Source organism: Aulostomus chinensis, chromosome 5, assembly GCF_037954235.1.
Source record: "Aulostomus chinensis isolate RoL2024-O1b breed Wild chromosome 5, RoL_Achi_v1.0, whole genome shotgun sequence".
Classification (NCBI taxonomy): domain Eukaryota; kingdom Metazoa; phylum Chordata; class Actinopteri; order Syngnathiformes; family Aulostomidae; genus Aulostomus; species Aulostomus chinensis.
In genome coordinates, this window is record NC_141324.1 from 17429710 (window position 1) to 17450157 (window position 20448).

At 43.1% G+C, this 20448-nt stretch overlaps 1 protein-coding gene across 2 annotated transcripts in view; it reads right to left on the minus strand.

Moving 5' to 3' along the window:
• Nucleotides 1–4167: 4167 nt before the first annotated feature.
• The window catches only part of gpc5c (glypican 5c), a 103365-nt gene continuing 87084 nt past the window's right edge, over nucleotides 4168–20448 (minus strand). For both annotated transcript variants that reach the window (XM_086203577.1, XM_086203576.1), the window contains one exon: nucleotides 4168–6991. In XM_086203577.1, coding sequence (XP_086059703.1) covers nucleotides 6804–6991 — 188 coding nt within the window. In that variant the 3' untranslated portion in view covers nucleotides 4168–6803. The remainder of the gene's footprint in view (nucleotides 6992–20448) is intronic.

The following is a 20448-nucleotide window of genomic DNA, read 5'->3' on the forward strand; positions in this document are numbered from 1 at the left end:
CAGGCAGACTGAGGAGAGAAGGGAAAAAAGCAAACAGAAAGAGTAAAGAGAATACTGTAAAACTACAAATAACACCATCTTGACTAAAGTGAGCTCAATTTCCCTCCACCACTGACGTCAATTTACTAATTCCATGTGTTACAGCTACTAAGGTAAATTAAAACCCTTGTGATTGTCTTTGTACATCTCTCGTCTCTCATCATCTCGAGACGTGGCCAGGGACATTAGGGAGCAGAACCCTTCTCATTTTCCCATCTTTCGCTATTTTTTTATTTTCATTTTTGTGGTTTTGAATGGTAAAAAAGGTAGCAAAGTCCAAAAGAACCGACTGCGACAGCCAGCTTGTGGTGTGGTTGCTGTCATAAGCAGCAGAATAATTTACCGTCCATGTGGGATCTACCAGTATCACAGAACTGTTCTGCACTCATATTTGATGCTGTGTACATCCACATCCACTATGACTTGCAAACGAGAGCTGCCTGCAAGATGCCTTTAGCAATCATTTCCAATTGCTAGCATGTGTCGTAGCCGCATGTTGGTCCGTGACAAATAGCCTGAGGAATTAACAGCCAGCCATGTAATGTAACAATTCCTCCACAGTCAGATAGAAAAAGACAACAGCCGCACTCCAGCTGCCAGGAGGATAACTCCTCCTAACACTGTTTACCTGTCCTCTGCCAGTTCTGCAGTGCATTATGGGAAACAGAACTGACAAGTAGGGCTTAACAGTAAATAGAAGGAATGAGGCTCTTTTTTGGGGTGGGATAGGGCGGGGTGGGGGGGGGGGTGCCCTGTTTCAGATCTGAAAATCAGTGTTACTGAGCCTCCTCTTGATGCTCCCTCATGTTTAAAATATCTTTAATTGGACTCAATTAGCCAGCGTAAGAGCCCGCTGAGTGTAATGCTAACTGACCAGAGTAGCAGCGTGACTAGGAAAATTGGCAGTGACAGCTTGTGTTAGCCTGTTGCGAGGGCAGAGGGAGCTCCAAGCAGAGGGGAATGAATACAGTTGACAGTAGAAACTTAAGAAGGAGAGCTTTGGTTAATAGGAGTCCCAGGTCCTCCTTCGTCTCTCCTCCACCTCACCCAATTGTCTGCCTCAGAAAAGTTATTTCCAGTGAGTCTGTGTCCAGCGAGAGGGTAAGATGCACCACTGCTGTCATCCTCATATTTCCCAGGGTTAGCTTCAGGAACATCTGTTCCACAATGTTTACTGTATGTGTGGCCATTGTGGTTTTTCTTAGAATGTGTGAATTACTCTTTATAAAGACAAGGTGGGCTTCAGTGTGCCTTTCTGTGTGTGTGTGTGTGTGTGTGTGCGCGCGCACACGCGTGTGTGTGTATGCGCGTGTGTGTGTGTGTGTGTGTGCGTGTGTGTGAGGAAGATGAGGTGTAGACTTGGCCAAGCCAGTGGGACAGAAATGCTGATGTGTGCTACCGTTTAAAATAGCCCAGACAGACAGCTGAGCAGCTGTGACCTCAGGTCCCCCAAACTCTGTTTCACTCACTGACAATATTTCTTCTTGGAATGTGTGTGTCTGCACCCACAGAAGAATACAATGAATCACACTTTCCCATTTTGAAAACATTAAACTGCCTTTGTGCAACTCACCTAATAGGAGACCTCAGGTGGAAGTCATTTCCCAACTAATTCTCTTTCTGTGTTTCAGTTTGCTCTCATTATTGTCCATAATTTAAAGCCATTTATGACTTTTTTTTTCTTTTTTTGCCCGTTATAGTGAAGAAAAAGAGAACGGCAAACGACTTTAGTCTCGTCAGTCAAAGACAATGCAGTCCAATTACAGCTCAGGGAAAAAGGAGGCATGATATCCCTGGACTGGGCACTCTTTGCAATCCTCTGTACAGTCAGCCAGACGCTCAGTTTCACAGCAACGAGCATGAAATAGACTCCAAGGATCAAATACAGTCTGCATGCAATTGGAAGTCCACAACTGTGGGACAGGTTTTGTAAATGAGCTCATTGGTGTGTGCGTGCGCGCGCGCATGTGTGTGTGTGTGTGTGTGTGTGTGTCAGTGATGATGCTGGAAAAATGTGTGCATGAGACAAAGAAGTGAGAAAGAGCATGTGGACATTCTGTGCTTAGCCAGGAAAGAGCCATTAGTTATGTGCTCCCAGGCCGATGGCAAAACCAGTGTGGGGTGTGGTGAGACTTGGAGGGCCACTGTCGCCTGATACGTTGCCATCAAATACTTTTCTAGAATTGTGGAGGGGAAAAAAGTCCAGTTTTACCTTAAAGAGCGCTTATTAACATTTCTCCTTAATACGTAGCTCCAGTCCAGTGGAATGACTTTGCAACTTACTCAACCTGCAGCTAGATAACGTCGCAGTTAGAATCGTGTCGCCCCTCCAGAACCATCGTGTGTTTGCTCTTGGAATGTCAAGCTAGGCTAACTGTGATGCTAATATTACAGCTGACAGCACAGACTAATTCAGGGCACCCCTTTAGCCCATAATTAGACTAAGTTTCCCATACAGGAGCAGCCACACATTAGCTGAGTGCGCAAACTGTCACAATCGACGCCGACTGTCATTACGACTGACGAGTCTGCCACGATCCTTTTCAGCACCGAAACCTATTTATACCGTCGCCACTCTCACACTCTATTTCTGGTGCAAACACACAGACTGATATGTTTAGCAGAAAGCCTCTTGGACGCAAATAGAGAAGGTCAGACTGTGACGGCATGCCCTGGATGCACCGACAGACCTCCCCCTCCGCCTCCTCCTCCTCCTCCACCAGGAGCAAGTATGTGACATACAAGTGTGAAGGACTTGACAGTGTGAAGTTAGATGAGAAGATCGACGGATACCATTCTTATGTTTGCAGCAGCAGCTAATTAGCGTAGCTCAGTTTGGCATAAAGACTGGAAAGAGAGAAACATTTAGACTGACAGGCATCATAGCTCATAATACGCCTACTAGAACCTCTAATGCTCGCTGATTAAAGGGGATGTTTTGCCCATGAAAGTGTCACTCATCATTAGTGCTCCTGCGTGATTTCTTGGCAAATCCTGACAAAAGACTTAAAAAACACCAAAACTTTATCAAGTCAGTATACACATTTAGATTTCAGAAAGCGCTGTCAAAATAAAACAGGAACTGACAGGATCACAAGAGGAACTACAAGCAAAACAATGCAAAACCACAACACAAAAGCACAACTGAATGTCTGATCATCCGGGGTTGACTGATCACCAGCCAGCAGGTTGGGAAACGATGGCGTCTGATCAGGTGGAAGCCTCAAGTTTGTAGGATCTCAACTTCCTTTTAAGAAAGATAGGTTTTATTTGCCATCTTATAGAGAAATATTACACTACCCATAATCCTTCAGTGGATAACGGACATCTTTGATGGTGGACTTGACTGTTGCCGTGGAGATGCATACTGAACCTGTCACTCAAGTTTCATAAGCTCCCACCCTCTTTGAGATGAACCCAGCTGGAGAAACACGATTCCAAACCCCAACCCCTTTCTGATGAGAATATTTACAGTAGATATCATATGTTTACTGACATCAGTTAGCTAGCAACAACAAAATGGTCAGCTGGTCACAACACTGGGTCACAAATATCATTTGCAATGCCTCTTGAGGTGAGTAGTTCTTAAACTCTCAATATTTTTGCACGCAGTCTTGTACCTTTGCCTTTTTCTCCATTTTCCTGTTTTCTTTTTTTGGCAAGATCAAATATTCTGTGGTCACGATACATCTGCTCGCTGGTCATCTTTGTTCTGTGTGTAAAACTCATTATATAAAGAATTTGCTGAGACGACAACGGATGAATTGAACGGGAAATTTACTTCAGATGGGTTGTCACTGTTGAGCTCTATTGGCTCCGCTGCCGGGTGGTTGCATAGTGTGGAGCTCATACTTCCAGGTAGGAGTCCTGGCTAATGCATGTTGGGAAGTTGGATTTGGACTGGAGTACAAAAGATGGTTACACTTGGTTGTGCAGGGCGCACATATTGGATAGTAATGGAGGACGTATTTGAGAGTTCTCGCTATTGTTATCCTTCTGTTTCTATTAGCTTATGTGGCTCGTGTTTTCTGGATTCTGGTTTAGTCAAGAAGTCCTACAGGGGGGAAACAAACTTTATGTCCTCTGAAAAATAAGTTGTTATCATACAGAAAATGTTTTTATTTCCGAAACTGCAACACTGTGTCCTTTAAAGTTTAAAAAAAAGCAGTAATACTTGTCTTTCATGGTGTGTTCTGGCCTTCTCTGCTCACACTGAAGTTCTGGTGGAGGTCGAGCACAAAAGCATGTTTAGTTGAGCTCCGCTGGTGTTATACAAGAGTGGAAATGAGACCCAAAACAAGTTATTTGAAATATGTACATTTATACACATGCAAGGGTATATAGGCCCGTAAGGGATCTGTGGGCGCCAAAACTATACACAGAGAAAATGAAATGATTGGGCCTGGGGTGATATAGTTGAAAAATTCACCCTGATAACAGCCGATATTAACAGTGACAATTTTTATGACCTTTATCACACAAATCTGGAGGGGAAAAAAAAATGAATCCACTGTATCAGCTAGATTAAACCAAAAAAAGAGAAAAAAGACTATTGCTTTCTACCCATTTTCTCACTCCATGGTGTTTCTGCTGTTTTGAAACTGGTGTAAACTCAACATACCTGGCTGTTAGCGCGTCAGTATAGCGTGTTCTTACCATAGCATGTTACAGGATGGAGCGCAAAAGCGTTCCTTCAGCCAAACACTTGTAGTGGGCTTCTCTTGCATTGACGATCATTTTTCATGTCAGTATAGCTTTTGAAGAATTACCTCTGTATGTGAGTGTGTGTGTGTGTGTATGTCTATATATACTATATATATACCGCCATTGTTTTATCACCCACTCCTAAAACAAATATAGCAGGACAGAATGGGACACATTCAATCTGCCGAAATATTATATGGCTGGAGTGCTCTCCCCGCAGGGTTTTATTGTGAAACCTGCATGTATTTGCATATATAGTTTAACTAAACAGGTCATCATTCTTCCAGTGTTGTGGGGAGCTAATTGCTTGTCAGTAAGAAATAATGTTAAAGGTTTGTTATTTGAGGAGGTATATCATCGTTTTCTACACCTATTATCACCTCGTGAGTGTGTTTTGGCTGAGATACTATAGCTGTTAGGCCATTATCAGCTTTAATACTGTATTTGCATAGCACTGAACATACATTCATGATCATCACACAGGTGCTGTGGGATCTGCTTTACCACCTTTAACATCTCCATCAACACAAGGAAGCAGGCGTACAGAAGGGAGTCATTGGAGAAGCGAAACAGCTACGGTCTCACTTCTGCTTCATCCACATCAGGGAGCATTTAAAAACAAATACAGAGTTTCTCATTATCTCCTGGATTTCCAAGGAATGGTCTGCATAAGAGTGGGATGTTAGAGCTTATTTGGTTTTCATGAATACTGTTTCAAAGAAAAACATGTGTCATACAGGAAAAAAAACAAAATAAAACATGATATAACCATTAAGAAGGGCTGGATGGCCCTGAATCAAAGAAAAGATGCATCCAACATTGTTTATTTGTGTGTTATCTGAATTGGAATTTTTCCAATAATTCCAAGAAGATGAAACTTGCTGACATTTAGCAAAAATGGTAAATTAATCAAAACCTTATTAAAAAAAAAAAAGTTTCAGTAAGCAACAAAGGCCTGATCCAGTTTATATTAACTTTTTTTGTTTTGACAACATGCAATAATTTGCAATTCAACAAGCAAACACACAAAACTGGATGCACAATAAGCTTTAAGTCAAACTTTGTTGAACGTCCAAATGTTGTTCGTCACAGGTTTAGGTTTGGAAAATAATGAGCATTCCTGGTTTCTTTTGTACTGAAATAAAATCCCTCAATGTCTTTCTTCTTCTTCTTCTTCTTCGTCTTCTTCTTCTTTTTTTTGCATTGGAGCAGACAAGCACAATCCATTCAGCTCAGCTCAGTCAACAAGAGCGTTTTCGTTGAATCAAACATCATACACTCCATCAAATCTTTCCACCTATATACAGTTTACATACTATACACACCTAGTTTTGTCTGTGTTTATCAAGGGTGCCAGTGCTTTAGCTGTGAACTCATTACATTCTAATTCGTGCCAAGATAAACAGTCATTCGATCAAATCTGCTGCTCTGGGCCAGGCACCTGGGATTGATTTATCAATCTGTCGTGCGTTCCGTAATCCTGAAGGAAAAAAAAAAAAAGTTTGAATGAGCTGACGTACTCTGTCGGGATGGGATATGGTGCAGTGGTTGTGATGACGCTTGAGCCTGAAAAATAAGTAAAAAAAATTTAAAAAAAAAAAAGTATGTGAAACGTGCACAGTATGTGAATTTGTATATGCATGAGCCTTTGTAATAAAATCACTGTGATGCAGTCCCGTTCTAAATCATGAAGGGTGTGTCTGTGAGTAAAGCATGGAGCTTTAGGGCTCTGCTGGAGTGTGTGTGTGTGTGTGTGTGTGTGTGCGTGTGTGTGTGCGCACGAACGTCAAGCCCTTTTTTTTCATAAACAGAACAGCCTAGAAGAAGCAGCAGGGCTTTTCTTTGTAGATGAGTGTGCATGGGATCAGCATTGGCAAATGCACACGCTTGGAGATGCTACAGAACCCCCCAAAAAAACAAAGTTCCCACAAGTCTCCTTCAATGTCCTCTTCTCTTCTACACCGATGAGAGTAAGGGTACTGTGTGATATGTAGATAGTATGAGTGTCAGAGTGCATGAATGCGGTTCCTAGACGGGTACTGGGTGAGGGGCTGCTGGCATCAGAACAGGGTCCACTGCAAGCAAAGTGCAGCAAGGAACAGTACAAGGCTCCACGGTTTTGGCCAGCTGGCAGATGACGATCCCCCGATCACCCTGACTGAGGGGGGCTTGGCAGGGTTACCCACTGGGCTGCCACCTTCAGGCTGTCTCTCAATGGGCTTCCCTTCAGTGAAGACTTTCGTATGTGCTGTGAGACCCAGAAAGAGAGAGAGAGAGAGAGAGAGAGAGAGAGAGACACAAACACACACACACACACACATTATCAGATTAATGTTTTAACTCATCAGATATTATAATGGGGACTCATCATTATCTATTCCAAGGTTCTCAGAAACAATCAGATAGAGAAATGATGTATGATTATGACTGTTAGTTAAAATGAAAGAAGCACAGCTGTGGTGGTTTCACTTGAAAGTAAGCATAATTTGTTTGGAAGAAAATTGACAGACAAAAAAGAGAAAGATGCTTCTCAGTAGGAAGATAAAATGTGTTTATGGTGACAGTGTATTACTCATCAGCTTCCATCTCACTCCAGGCCCCCTTTGTCACACAGCAACACACAAACTTGTGTATTTTGTGTTTTTTTTCCTGTCTCACAATGATACAGCGAAATTAATTGAGTGCACACACACACAGCGACACACACACACACCCTGATGGAGGATTAATCTGGGATTCACATGATGGTCAGTCCCCACGGTGTGATTACAGCCAATCAGAGTTAAATCAGCTGGCGGTTAGTAGCGGCTGACGTTAACCGCTGTCCTCACACACAACTCTCCAGCTATGAAACCTTAAAAGAGGATGTGTTTGTAACCCCTGATATTCTGCAGACTCATAAATCTTCACCCTGCTCCTGAAATGATTTTCTCTAGTCTTTGTCCCTCATGGATCTCACATGAATTAAGGAATTCTTTACACGTCATCAGCCTAAGTAGAGCAGGGGATACCTCTGGCTGCAGAAGAGAGGGACAGAATGACTCCTAGCCTGGGGGTTCTCCAAACTTTGTTTCTGGTATCAAATGATCCTACTCACGGGGTATGTACAGACTAGCCATCCATCCATCCATCCATCCATCTATTTTCTACCGCTTATCCTGTTTAGGGTCACGGGGGGGGCGGAGCCTATCGTAGCAGCCTTCGGTCGAGAGGCGGGGGTCACCCTCCGCCAACTCATAGAGACAGACAACCATTCACACTGACAGTCACACCTACAGTAAATTTAGAGTATCAATCAGCCTCGTCCCCTCTTGATGTCTTTGGACTGTGGGAGGAAGCTGGAGTACCAGAGAGAACCCACACAGGAACAGGGAGAACATGCAGACTCACACAGAAAGATCCTGTGATGGAGCCGGGACTTGAACCTGGAACCTTCTTGCTGTGAGGCGACAGTGCTGACCACTGCACCACCGTGCCGCCATCAGCAAAAACACGATACAAATATTCTCATCAGAAAGGGGAATCATGGTGGGAATTTATGAAACTTGAGTGACAGCTTCAGTATGCATCTCCATGGCAACAGTCAACTCCACCGTCAACGACATACATTATCCACTGAAGGATTATGGGTAGTGTAATATTTCTCTATAAGATGGCAAATAAAACCTATCTTTCTTAAAAGGAAGTTGAGATCCTACAAACTTGAGGCTTCCACCTGATCAGACGCCATCGTTTCCCAACCTGCTGGCTGGTGATCAGTCAACCCCGGATGATCAGACATTCAGTTGTGCTTTTGTGTTGTGGTTTTGCATTGTTTTGCTTGTAGTTCCTCTTGTGATCCTGTCAGTTCCTGTTTTATTTTGACAGCGCTTTCTGAAATCTAAATGTGTATACTGACTTCAAGACTTGATAAAGTTCTGATGTTGGTGCTTCTTGCTGTGAGGCAACAGTGCTAACCCCTGTGCTGGCCTACGTACACTTATATGAGAGAAACTTGTCAAACACCTTGAAAGACGGTGTGTTGTCTGATTTTATAACAATAACTGCAAGCCAATGCTTTGTTTTTAGTCATATTTTTGAGTGTTTTCAAAGCTGTCATCCAATAAAATGTCTTCTTTCCTTTTCTAATGGTCATGTTTATAAATGTAACAACGCATTTTTTTTGTAGAATACATTATCAGCCCATCCCTACTGTGCACTTGGGTTGTGTGTGTGTGTGTGTGTGTGTGTGTGTGTGTGTGTGTGTGTGTGTGTATGTGTGGAGGGCTCGGCAGCACTCTAGAGCAGGACGAACGTTTCCAGTGCCAATGTTTCTTTTTTGTTTTTTGTTCTACTTGACAATAGACAAAGACATCATTCAGCCCAAATCAAATTGGGATTGTTGTTATTGTTTCAGTGGAAATGTGCTGCATATCATCAGGGAGCAGTCAGAAAAAAAGAAACCAGCATTGGAATGGACCAACACATAAATACTACTCCAGTGCATGTTAACCAAGTGGCTGATTAAGGGGGATTGTCCTCGCCAGAACAAGCAATTCGAGTCCTGTTCTGCCAATTACATTGAGTGTGTTTTTGATGTGAGGTGGGCACTAAGTTGTGCAACGGTTTGCGTCGTCTGCATCGAAACTAATTGGATCCAATGACAAGATGTTAGGGTGACACGGAGGCGCAGTGGTCAGCACTGTCGCCTCACAGCAAGAAGGTTCCGTGTTCGAGTCCTGGATCTTTCTGTGTGAGTCTCCATGTTCTCCCTGTTCCTGTGTGGGTTCTCTCTGGTACTCCAGCTTCCTCCCACAGTCCAAAGACATCAAGAGGGGACGAGGCTGATTGATACTCTAAATTGACTGTAGGTGTGACTGTGAGTGTGAATGGTTGTCTGTCTCTATGTGTTGGTCCTGTGATGGACTGGTGACCTGTCCAGGGTGAACCCTGAAAGCTGCTGGAATAGGCTCCAGCCTCCCCCCATGACCCTATACAGGATAAACGGAAGAAAATGGATGGATGGATGGACAAGATGTTACATGGATGACAAGCACAAAATGAAGGGCTCCATTTTAGCTAGAGAGTCTTAGCACTTGGGAGGTGGAAAAAAGTCACAAAGTATTTAAAATGTATAATTACACTGATGCTCGTATACCTAGATTTGACATGTCAACCGGGGAATGTTCCAGAATCTGTGGTTGTGGAGTTGGCATTGTTATGACTGGAACATCTGAACTGGTTTTCAACTCGCTACTTCCTGACTTTTTTTTTTCCCCTAACAAAACATGTCCTGGATAATAGTCTTGTCACAGTTGAGTTGTGGACACACACATCTAGACTCTTTAGTTTTATCAACTTTACCTAGTTTGTGGTTTGTATTTCAGTTCCTGTTTTATTTTGTACTCACTTCCCTCTTGTGTTTTTGTTTACTTTACACTTCCTGTCTCTGTCTGTTTCCTGGCCTGTTTTTTTTTTTGTGAGTCACCTGTTTCTTGTCAGTTTGTTAATCCCCGTCAGTCACAGCCCTGCGCCCAGTGTTTCTCATCCAATCAGCTCCTCCCCTGCCCTCCGGTTCTCCCACCTTTTGTCATTCGTTGAGTTTGTAGTTCACCTCTTGTTGTTGGTTGTTTTTTTTTTGCCTCCCTTCTTTTGTTCGTTTTTAATGATAATAAATCCATTCACCTGCTGTTCTGCACACTGCTGCTCCGCCTTCCTCCGCACCACCCAGACCGACTGATCTTGTGTGACATCCCATAGCCATGTGTGTAAACCACAATGACTCAAAGATTGTCCATTCCAGATAGCAAGCTTTTTTGTCTCAGCTTCAGTCAAGGGATCTGTCTGAAACTTTTCTTTTGGGGGGGAGGGGGGGGGGTAAAGCAATATATGTAAAGATGACACTGATAAAATTGTCGGTGACTTTGAGTCAAGAAAACAGATCAACTTCTGTTGTGAAAAAAGCCAAAGAAAGCAAAGTTCACCAAAACACAGCACCGCCTTTGACAGCTGCAGTCAATATTTTTTTATGAGGGAATGTACTAAAACTTGAAGTCATGTTTATCTTGGAGAGCGTACTTTTAAACAATGATAGCATTTCTCAAATTTTATTTTGGCATATTTACCAAAAAATATGCGAGAGATATATCACTTACAATACCTGTAAGTTACGGGACCGCCAGCATCAGCTTAGAACAAGAGGCGTATTGTTGAGATTTAATACCTACAAGCAGGCAACAACTTGAAGCACAAAGAAATGAAAAACCAGGAGAGCAGAAGGATAATGGAATGTGAATGTGTTGTCATAATGAGACAATGTTAGCAGATAAGCCTTGCTTCATAAGTTGGCTTGTGTGTAAATCCCATAAATATGGGGAGGGAAAAGAAGAAAGTGTGGGAGGGAGCTGCCGATGATGTAGAGGTTTTAGGAGAAAAGCAGTAAGTTTTGCTTTCCAGAAAGGGGATGATTATCCATCATCACTCCTGTCGAGGCAGAAGGAATCAATCATCTTGGGCGACTTCAAGGGAATGCGATGACACATAGACACGCTTCTTGCTGTACACCAGTCAATGACATATTTACTTCAGCAGTAAAAACAAAACTTGAGACAAACAGGAGTGAAGATCTGAACCTCAAGTCGGAAAAGAGTACTGTGAATGTAGATAGTAGCCTGTGATCGGGAGGCTCTCAGTCAGACATCGAAGCAAGGTCAATAAATCCATCTTTAAGTCAGCCTGCTTGACGAGACTGAACAACCGCAATCGTTTTTTAATTTTCTTTTTATAATTTTCTGCTTCAGCAGCAGTTCAACTTGAACCTCCAGCAGTGTAGTGTTGTGCTGAGCTCCAGGAAGCAGGTGGTGAGCAGCAGACGAATCCTGCTGGCAGTGGTGACCGCAGCGGGGACGTTAAGCTCTCCTCCTGGTCGGTGGTTTAACTCCCGGTCCTGGCAACCACCTTCCACCGGAACAGTGGCCATATTCGTACTTGTGGCTGGCTGTTTATTGGCCGTAAGCTTTTTTTGAGGTGCCATTTACCATTAATCAAGTAGTCCAGTGAATAAAATGATATTAAAGCTAATTATGGCACACTCACATAAAAAAGGGGCAGCATGAAGTCCACCTGATCTTCCAGGAATAGCAAATGGGTTGCCATGGCAATATACCCAGCTGCAGAGTGAACTAGTTTCCACCCAAAATTAAACCTCAAATTACTTCACTGGCAAGGCATCTAGTGACTGTGGTACGTCTTTGACGACGCTTAAGTGAGATCAACACAAACCGTTAGCTTTGGGGTAGCTTCTGCCATGATGTTGACCTCTGTGTTGGCTATGTGTGTGAGAAATTGTTCATAGTGTGCTTTGCCACTAAAGCCTCTCCAGATGGGCAGACTGTATGTTTGGAAGAGCCTTTATTTCCCACTGGCCAAAGAGCAACAACAGCTGCTTCGAACAAGCCTGGCCACAGCATTGAAGAAGAGGTGGACCCCAGGCTGTAGCCAAGAGGAAGCATGGGTTGGGAGGGGATGGAGGGAGGAAGGGAGGGAAAGGGTTGGAAGGTGAATGGGAGGAATAACAAACGCCTTGGCCATCATTTCTTTGGAAAAACTCTGAGGGACGACAGAAAATTGCATGATGGTTCTTTGAGCAATCATGCCATTTTCTACTGCTACACCCCTTCACTTTCTCTCTCATTTCCTCTATGTCTTTTGCCAATAGCCACTGCTGCCACACAGATTAAACCCTCAAACATATGGAGAGGAACGAAGCAAACTGTTTTCAAACAATTCTACTGTCTTTCCCTTATAAGGTTCAGCAAACTGTAGACAAGAATACCCACACAGACATTCAAATGATTCTGAGGCAACAGGGTGAGGAGTTTATTAAGGGACAAATTCAATGAATCAACCCAAGAAACACCGGCCAATATGTGTCATGCGTCACTGAGAAGGTGGATTGTGCGAATCTGCTTTGGACTCTTGGCTGAACATTAGCAACCTAGTGAGGAATTGTGCTACTGTACACTGGGGCTTAGAGAACTGTCACACCATAAGTTCTGCTGTCCAGACTGAGCACTTATAAAGTTACAGACATGTGTTCCACTCAATCCAATATTTTATCTTTAACAGCTTTGCTTAGAATTGTGTGTCATAGCTTCCCTTACGATCCCTAACAATGTTCCAGTTACATGTGTTCAGAGAAGTTGTGGATTTTATTGCACCTGTGGCAATTTTCCTTCCTCTGTCTGCAGAGTGAAATCATAAAGGCAGTGAGAAGGTTTGATTTATGGCACATTGTGGTGGGAGACTGGTAGAGTAGGACTGTAACTTTGCTCTGTCTCACACCCATGACTTGACCTTGAGGTTATTCTTCCTGCTAAGCAGTTGATGGAAGACGGATGCAGGGGGGATTGTAAAGCAGCTTGAGGGCCTGGGTTTGACAAGGTCACTTGATCTGCCTCATGACAATGCTTCATTATGAGAGATGACCTTTGACACTTAAAAAAAAAAACAAAAAAAAAAACTCTCATCCAGGCAGGCACATGAACATGTAAGATGTAAAGGTTTTCGACTTGCGTGTATGCATGCTCACAGACAATAAGTAGCTGAATGATAATGTGATTAGATTTTCACTCCTTTTGCAGTGTGTGCTTGGTTCTGCCATGAGTTCAAGATTTGTGAACAAGCCTCAGTTACAACAGAAGTACAGTTGATCCAACTGTTGCTGTCTTTCTCCTGCCAAGTGGCTGAATAATGTCACTGTTGATATGCTGGATCAATCTTTATTTCCTGTAAAACAGGATCTTTACGCAATAGCCAATATGTCTTTGGAGCGTGGCTGCCAGCTCGCCCTGTTTCAAATGCACTGAAGTCAGTAAAATTATTTGTACCATTTGTATATGTCATTATCAAAGATGAAGCACTCTTCTATGGCCCAAACCCATGTGACCTTTAGCAGACATATGCCACATTGTTAGCCTCTATCCCTTTGCGAGCAAGAGCCTCTCTGATTTCTCATGTGGCACGAATGAAGAGACAGTTCAACCAGTCTCTATCTGAACCCCAATCTTTTGACGACAGCAACCTATAGAGACGGCAGGCAGATTGAAAGAGGAGTGAGAGTTCATCAGTGTCAAGGCCATCCCTGAAAAGGAGAGAAGTGGTATATGACACCACCAATCAGCCACTCACAAAGTTCTCCATTCATCTCTTTCAACACCTGAATTCAACCTCATAGTTTTTGAATAATCCTGCTAAGAAGCATTGGAAACTTCTCTGTGGTGAAGGTAATAAGAATACATCCAAACGAAGGCGCCATAAATAGACAGCAAGAAGAAAAGCTGAAAAGAAAAGAAGCAATTGTCGAAAATTAAAATTTGTCATTGCATAGAAAAAAAACACAACGCTGTTTGGAAGGTAACTACTCCTGATAAGAGCATCCTCATATAAGCCTACATAAATTGCTCTGTAGCTTGTACTCTATGTCCAAATTAAGTTAGACCTTGATTTGAGGTTGAGTTTTGGTCGACCAACATCACAACCTACATTCAGATTAATGTAAAGCTCCTAACTGTGTAGCACCATCCCAGTGCTGAGCCAGAACGAAGACCAACAAAAGACAGATGCTGCCGTTGCCATCGGTCCTGACACACCTTTGAGGGAGCGTAAGAGAATCCCAAAACGCTCAGTTACCATACCGTATTAAAACATTTCTTCCCCCAAAGAGACGTTTACCTTCCCAAGCTTACATTTCCTAATTCCCTTTCACATACACGACACGAATGAGGGAAATGTTTGAGGGTGGAAACCAGAAGAGGGTGCATTCACACAGTTCATTACTGGCCATCCATCTCTGCTGTTTTTGTCTGTGACTCTTTATGTGGTGCCATGTCAGCCAGGGGCTCCTCATCCCTTCAAACTAATCTCCCTATTTTGTTTTCAAAGTAACACACCGATTTGGCATACGCACAAACAAATTCACTTCTCTGGGAACTGTTCCTCTGGTTCACAGGCAACCTGTATAGGGAATCCAGGCACTGGTAGAGGGGCTCTGGTAGGCCACTCAAGGGGTGAAAGGGGCAGAAATACGGGGGCACAAATGGGGTACACATGTGAGCATACAGCTATCCTAGCAACTGGCACAGCAGCATGGCAACACCAGAGGAGGGGTCAGTGCAAAAGAATTTGCTCAGAGCAATTCCTGGCTGTACCAGACTATTAAACTCTTTGGCAGGATTAAGATTTACTCCCTTATACACACACACACACACACACACACACACACACACACGCACACATATATAAACACATACGGAAACAAATAGGCAAAGGGGCCCTGGAAGGACAGTGACCTCCACCAGTCAATGTGACAGATTCCCAAGATGGAGGGGAATTGCGAAGGAAAACAGCTTTTGAGCCAGAGAGAAGGTCCAGCACAACTCTGCTTATCCTCCAATCTCATATAGGTGCCACATTTCCGTCCACAGCAAATTTGACTGGTATCACTGCACACTCACACACACTTCAAACTACACACCTCACACTACACACCTGCATGCATTCAAACACCATATGCTTTGGTGCTTTGGCAGGTGTCTCATTGTCCTTGTACACTGACAAGCGTGAAGGATATGGATATAAACTCACTCAGAGACACTGAGTAGCAGCGGCAGTGCCCACACAAGTAAGATGCAGAGAAATGGATGCAGCCTTGTTTTTGCTCTATGTGACAAACCTCCCCTGAATTAAACAGATCTAAGATACTTGCCTTTTCATCTTCAAAGTGTTTTTATAAATCGTGTGGGTTAGAAGGGGAAAAAAAAGTGGCGCTGTGATGTTATAAATGTTTGATTTTGTGGGGGCGAGTCAAATACTTTGATGTAAACTCTTGGTTACGTAACTGACTGCAGTTTTAGAATCAAATTACTAAGAAATGTGCTGTCGGTGGCCCTTCCAATATCTGATCTACAATCAGTTAAGACAGTGAGAAGTCAGCCCCCCTCCCAGCCCTCCGGCCTGACAGCGTGCCCCAGGACCAGCTCTAATTGCCCCATCAATTATGGATAAGGAAGAAAGGCTTTGTCGCTTTACCCACTGGTCAATAGGATGGGCCTTCTAATGAAGTGGCTTGTCTTGCATGCACTTTCCTTTGATGCATACACGTAAAGAAGTTTGCCATGGTCTCACTGCAGCTAGTCAATTCAAAAGTTGGCTCATTGCTACCAGCTTCCATTATCTGACAACTCATGCAAGGCTAATGTACTACTATCTGAAGCATACACTTTTACTTTAAAACAAAAGTCTTTGTGGCATAGGAGCTAAGCTTTCTCCCCTTCTTCCCTCTTGGCTCGTCTGTACTGTATTTCCACCTGCATACCAAGCTGAGCTGAGACAAAAGAGGATCAGACTCATCCCTGATTATCCATCTACTGTATTTTTCAATAACAGTGGAATGTCTACCTTTATTTGTTCAGTGCCGTGTTACAGCAGGAATGTGTGTTTCTGTGTAGCTAGGGATGGGCTCCAGGCAAAGGCGAGCGAGTCAAGGGGGTCACTCATGCAGTACCGCCCAAATCCCAACCCCCAGCAGACAATCCTGGGTACGGGCAATAATAAAGCAGGCCAAATAAACTAGGGCCAACACAAATATGTCTCAGCTGTAGGTCTTTCTTTCAGTGTGTGAAGCAAACTACAAAATGTATCCGTGCCTGAAACGAGCATTGATTAAGCTGCGATTTAGTAAAAACCCAAGAGCTTAGCCTAACAGGGGGCAGGGTGGAGGGTTGTCATGCACACGATGAAATATGAGTCATTTCTCTAGACACCTTAACTGTCGTTAAAATGTCATTTACTGCTTGGAAATGTACACACGTGTAAAAGGTTTCTTGTTATACTATATTTGTGCATTAAGTGCTCCCTCTGCGGTTCTGTAGTAAAGACTTTTATGTGGATTCAGTATCAGAGCTCTCGGTTAACTAGCATTCCTCGTTTCACTGCTAATAAACTTCTTAGCAACCGTAGAAAAATGCGACTTCCTATATATTATTTTCACTGATTTTCCAGGTAGAACTCTCATCACTTCCTCTGGTTTATAACCTGTTGCCACACCAGAGATTCTTGGTGTTTCCAAACCAAAGTCCCGAAGGTGTACTGCAGAGGCCTCAATCATAAAGGCTGTACTGATGCTGCTTCGAAAGGAAATGATGATGCTTGCTAATGAGAACCATTATCCTTTGATGACCGTGCACGGGGAGCCCTTCCAGCTAAAATTCTGCCATAAAACCACACGGTAGAATATGCCAAGTTATGAGGAAAAAAAGGAGACATCTAAAAGGCAATGCAACACCAATGACGTGGAGACAGTTGATTTTAAATACTGTTGTAGAAAACCTACATGCGATCAGTGTCAGTTGCATTTATTGTGTAAAGCACACGTCATGGAGAACATTAACAGGATCCGATGGAAAAATAAGACAGGCTGGAGGTGCAAAAGCCCCAAGAGACCCGAACAGAGGCAAAACAGAGACGTAAGTGTGCACGGGTTAGGAACAAACTGGTCAAGGACAGGGAAACACAAACTACACCCTGTATGTAAAGAGAGTAGGAAAAAGGTGTCGCTCATCAGGTCGAGGCAGGTACTCACAAACAAGGGCAAGAGAAGTGGTGAGTAAACTAAAAAACTGCAAGGGAAGTCTGTACATCGCATAACTGTCCAAGTCAAGCTAAAAACGAAAGAATCTGTATTTTGCAATTTTTAAAAGAGGGGAGTATGGTAGTTTTAGCATAATCCCAATAACAAATGGCATAGGCAATAAAACAGGAAGCACTTGGAGAGAACCAAACTCCTCCACAGTGATATAACGTCATCAGATCTGGATTCAGATCAGTTCCAAAGTCTTGTTCCTCATCTTAACAAATTTCAACACAGTCCATTCTTTTCTGGATTTTTTTTTTTTTTTTTTAAAGTGATCCTGCTAACAAAAACGGACGCTGGTGATCACCCGAACTACTTGGAGGACAGCTTGGACTGTCAAGAAATATTCCGAATTCAAAAATAAAAATGAATTGTACGAAAAATATGAATGTCACTGTGAAATTTATAGTCAATTGTAAAAAAAAAATAAAAACAAAACAAGACAGGACCTCAGCCTAAACCAGCTGTGTGCCATGTAATTTCCTTCATGAACCAATTCCTCCTCGTGACGTTTTGTGGTGTGTATCTTTATACAGATTCCACATGCAGTTATGTTGAGTATCAAAACTGTTGAGGCTTTGTATTCCCATTACTGCATTTGGTGAAAACGTTCTGGTTAAACCTGGAAAATATGCAATATTTGTGATATTCTACATGTGGTGAAATGTTTACCCACGTGCTCCACATGTTTTACATATGGTCATGTGTTTTTACATGTGACCATTTGACATAAAGTGATTTTTATAACTACTGAACACTTTTACGCTCCTCCGATGTGAAGGATTATCACTGATATATTTTAGTTTAAAAGGCACATTTCCCTTTATTAATTTAATAAGCAACAGGGAATGAACATGATTCATATTGAAAAAGGAATGTGAAGTTGTTCAGAGAGAAATGGCTCTGCATATCTGAGTAAAACGCTGGATCTCTCCTCACAAATGCGCCCTCAAACCAGACCCTCTTCCTGCCCAACCAAAGCTCTCGTCTATCCTCTTGTTCCATCTTCAATTCTGCTCTGCCCTGCGGAGTTCACATTCAGCCCCTTGAGCTTCAGATGAAAGGCTAGGGGAAATGGCAGTCATACTGGTAATATCCGCATCGGGACACAGCCACTACATCTGCTGGCCAGCCGGCCTCTATGCACGCCACTCCCAAGGGGCTTGGCTCAGTCCAAGACCTAGAATAGGAAGATTGAGGGGTAGATTGGTTCTACCCAGCCTGGCAGAGCATACATGCACCAAATAATCCACCCAGACTCCGAATCCTGCTCTCGCCACTCTCTCTCTCTCTCTCTCTCTCTCTCTCTCTCTCTCAAACAATCTTTTCGGATTCTCAGTCCTTAATCATTTATTCTCATCTGAACCATGTTTTCATGCATCTGCACTTCTAATACCTCCAGCTCCAGCTCTGTTTTCTTGGCCCTTTTTTACCTCTTCCTGTGACCTAATGTCCTCTCCCAGACCCTGACTTGCATCACTTCTCCCTTAATCTCTTCTCTTCTGTCCTCTCTTGTCAGTTTTCAAACATGAAAGGCAAGTGCGTGCTGGTTCCAGGGCAACATCACACTGCAGAGCTGTAGTGGGCTTGGGGCCGATCCAGTGTAATCCTGCTAACACGGGTATAGGTTGACCATATCCTGCCCAAGTAGACCTTCACATTAGGAATTTGCTAACTCTGCCAGGGTGAACAGCTGCGGCACACCTTCATGGCCTTACAGGCTTTTGGGGAAAAGCGCCTTAAACACTGAGGTACAAACAGGAACACGAGAAAATGTATTAGGAGAAATGAAGTCAGATCCAAATTTACACACACACACACACACACACACACACACACACACACACACACACACACACACACAAACACACACAATGTTTAATATAGTTGTGTGGATAGCAAAAATACGCAGTGGAAAAGGAGCAAATACCTGTAATGTGTGTATGTGAGGGAGAAAGTGGAGGACACACAAGGATCAGTGGGCATTGATGGATAGGGAGCACAGATTTCCCTGTGGTGCCCTTCAGCCTTAAATTTAAAACCTGCTGATTGGGGCCTTCTTGTGCCACACGGACTCGCCTCTCCATGACTTTGCGTGTGGCCTTGTTTTACTTTATTCACACAACTCTGAACACTTGCAGTCCTCTTTACTTGCGGGAACTAAGAACCCGTCGATTGCTGTCACCATAATTATAGATATATGGTTTCCAAAATTGATGGCTGATCAAAAGTCAACCCAAATAGCTACAGGAACTCACTCCTGATGCTTTCTCATCCTCCTCTTCACCCCAAAGCTGTCACACTGAGTGGTGGTAGAGGAACGCTTCTGGGCTCCATCATTCGGTTGATGTTTATGGTTAAAAACAACAGCAACAATAATTAAAGTAACAAAGATAAAAAAGCAAAGAGGCCCTGCTGGTCTTTATCTATATCAGGCTGCTAATTACCGGCAACACAGATGGGCTTCTTTCCCAGCATCACTCTATCATCCATGATGCTCACATAGTCATAGTCCTCGGTGTGGACGGACACTGATTGCTTCCTTCGGAGCAAAATGTAGCGTCCGACAAGTTTGACGCCTAAAACAAAGGGTTTCTTTCGGCTGTGATTTGCTTTTGTTTTTGTTTTAGTTTTTAACAAATTGTTGTCATGCCTAACATATTCATTTACTGACATTCTGCTGCTGTGTTTGTACAGAGTTTGAGTTTAAATCATCCTCATAGGGATGATTTGCAGCATGAGGGCACTTTCTGAGAAGCTTCGAGTTGGGTTTAAGTTGAGGCAAAAGTTGGACTTCGGCCCAACTTCACTATGACAGTGACTGTCCCCAATAGGACAGCATTTTGTTTGTTTGTTAAATCAAACTATCAGTTCTGGATTTCAACTAAAGTGCAGAGGAAAGAGCCAGCTGTTTCCGGATATACCAGGAGACGGAGAGAAGTTATCGGTCCTTCTGTTGGACGATAAAAGAAGCACACCTATCATCTTGTTTCATCTTTAGATAATTATGGTGTACCACAGTAAAGCATCGCACA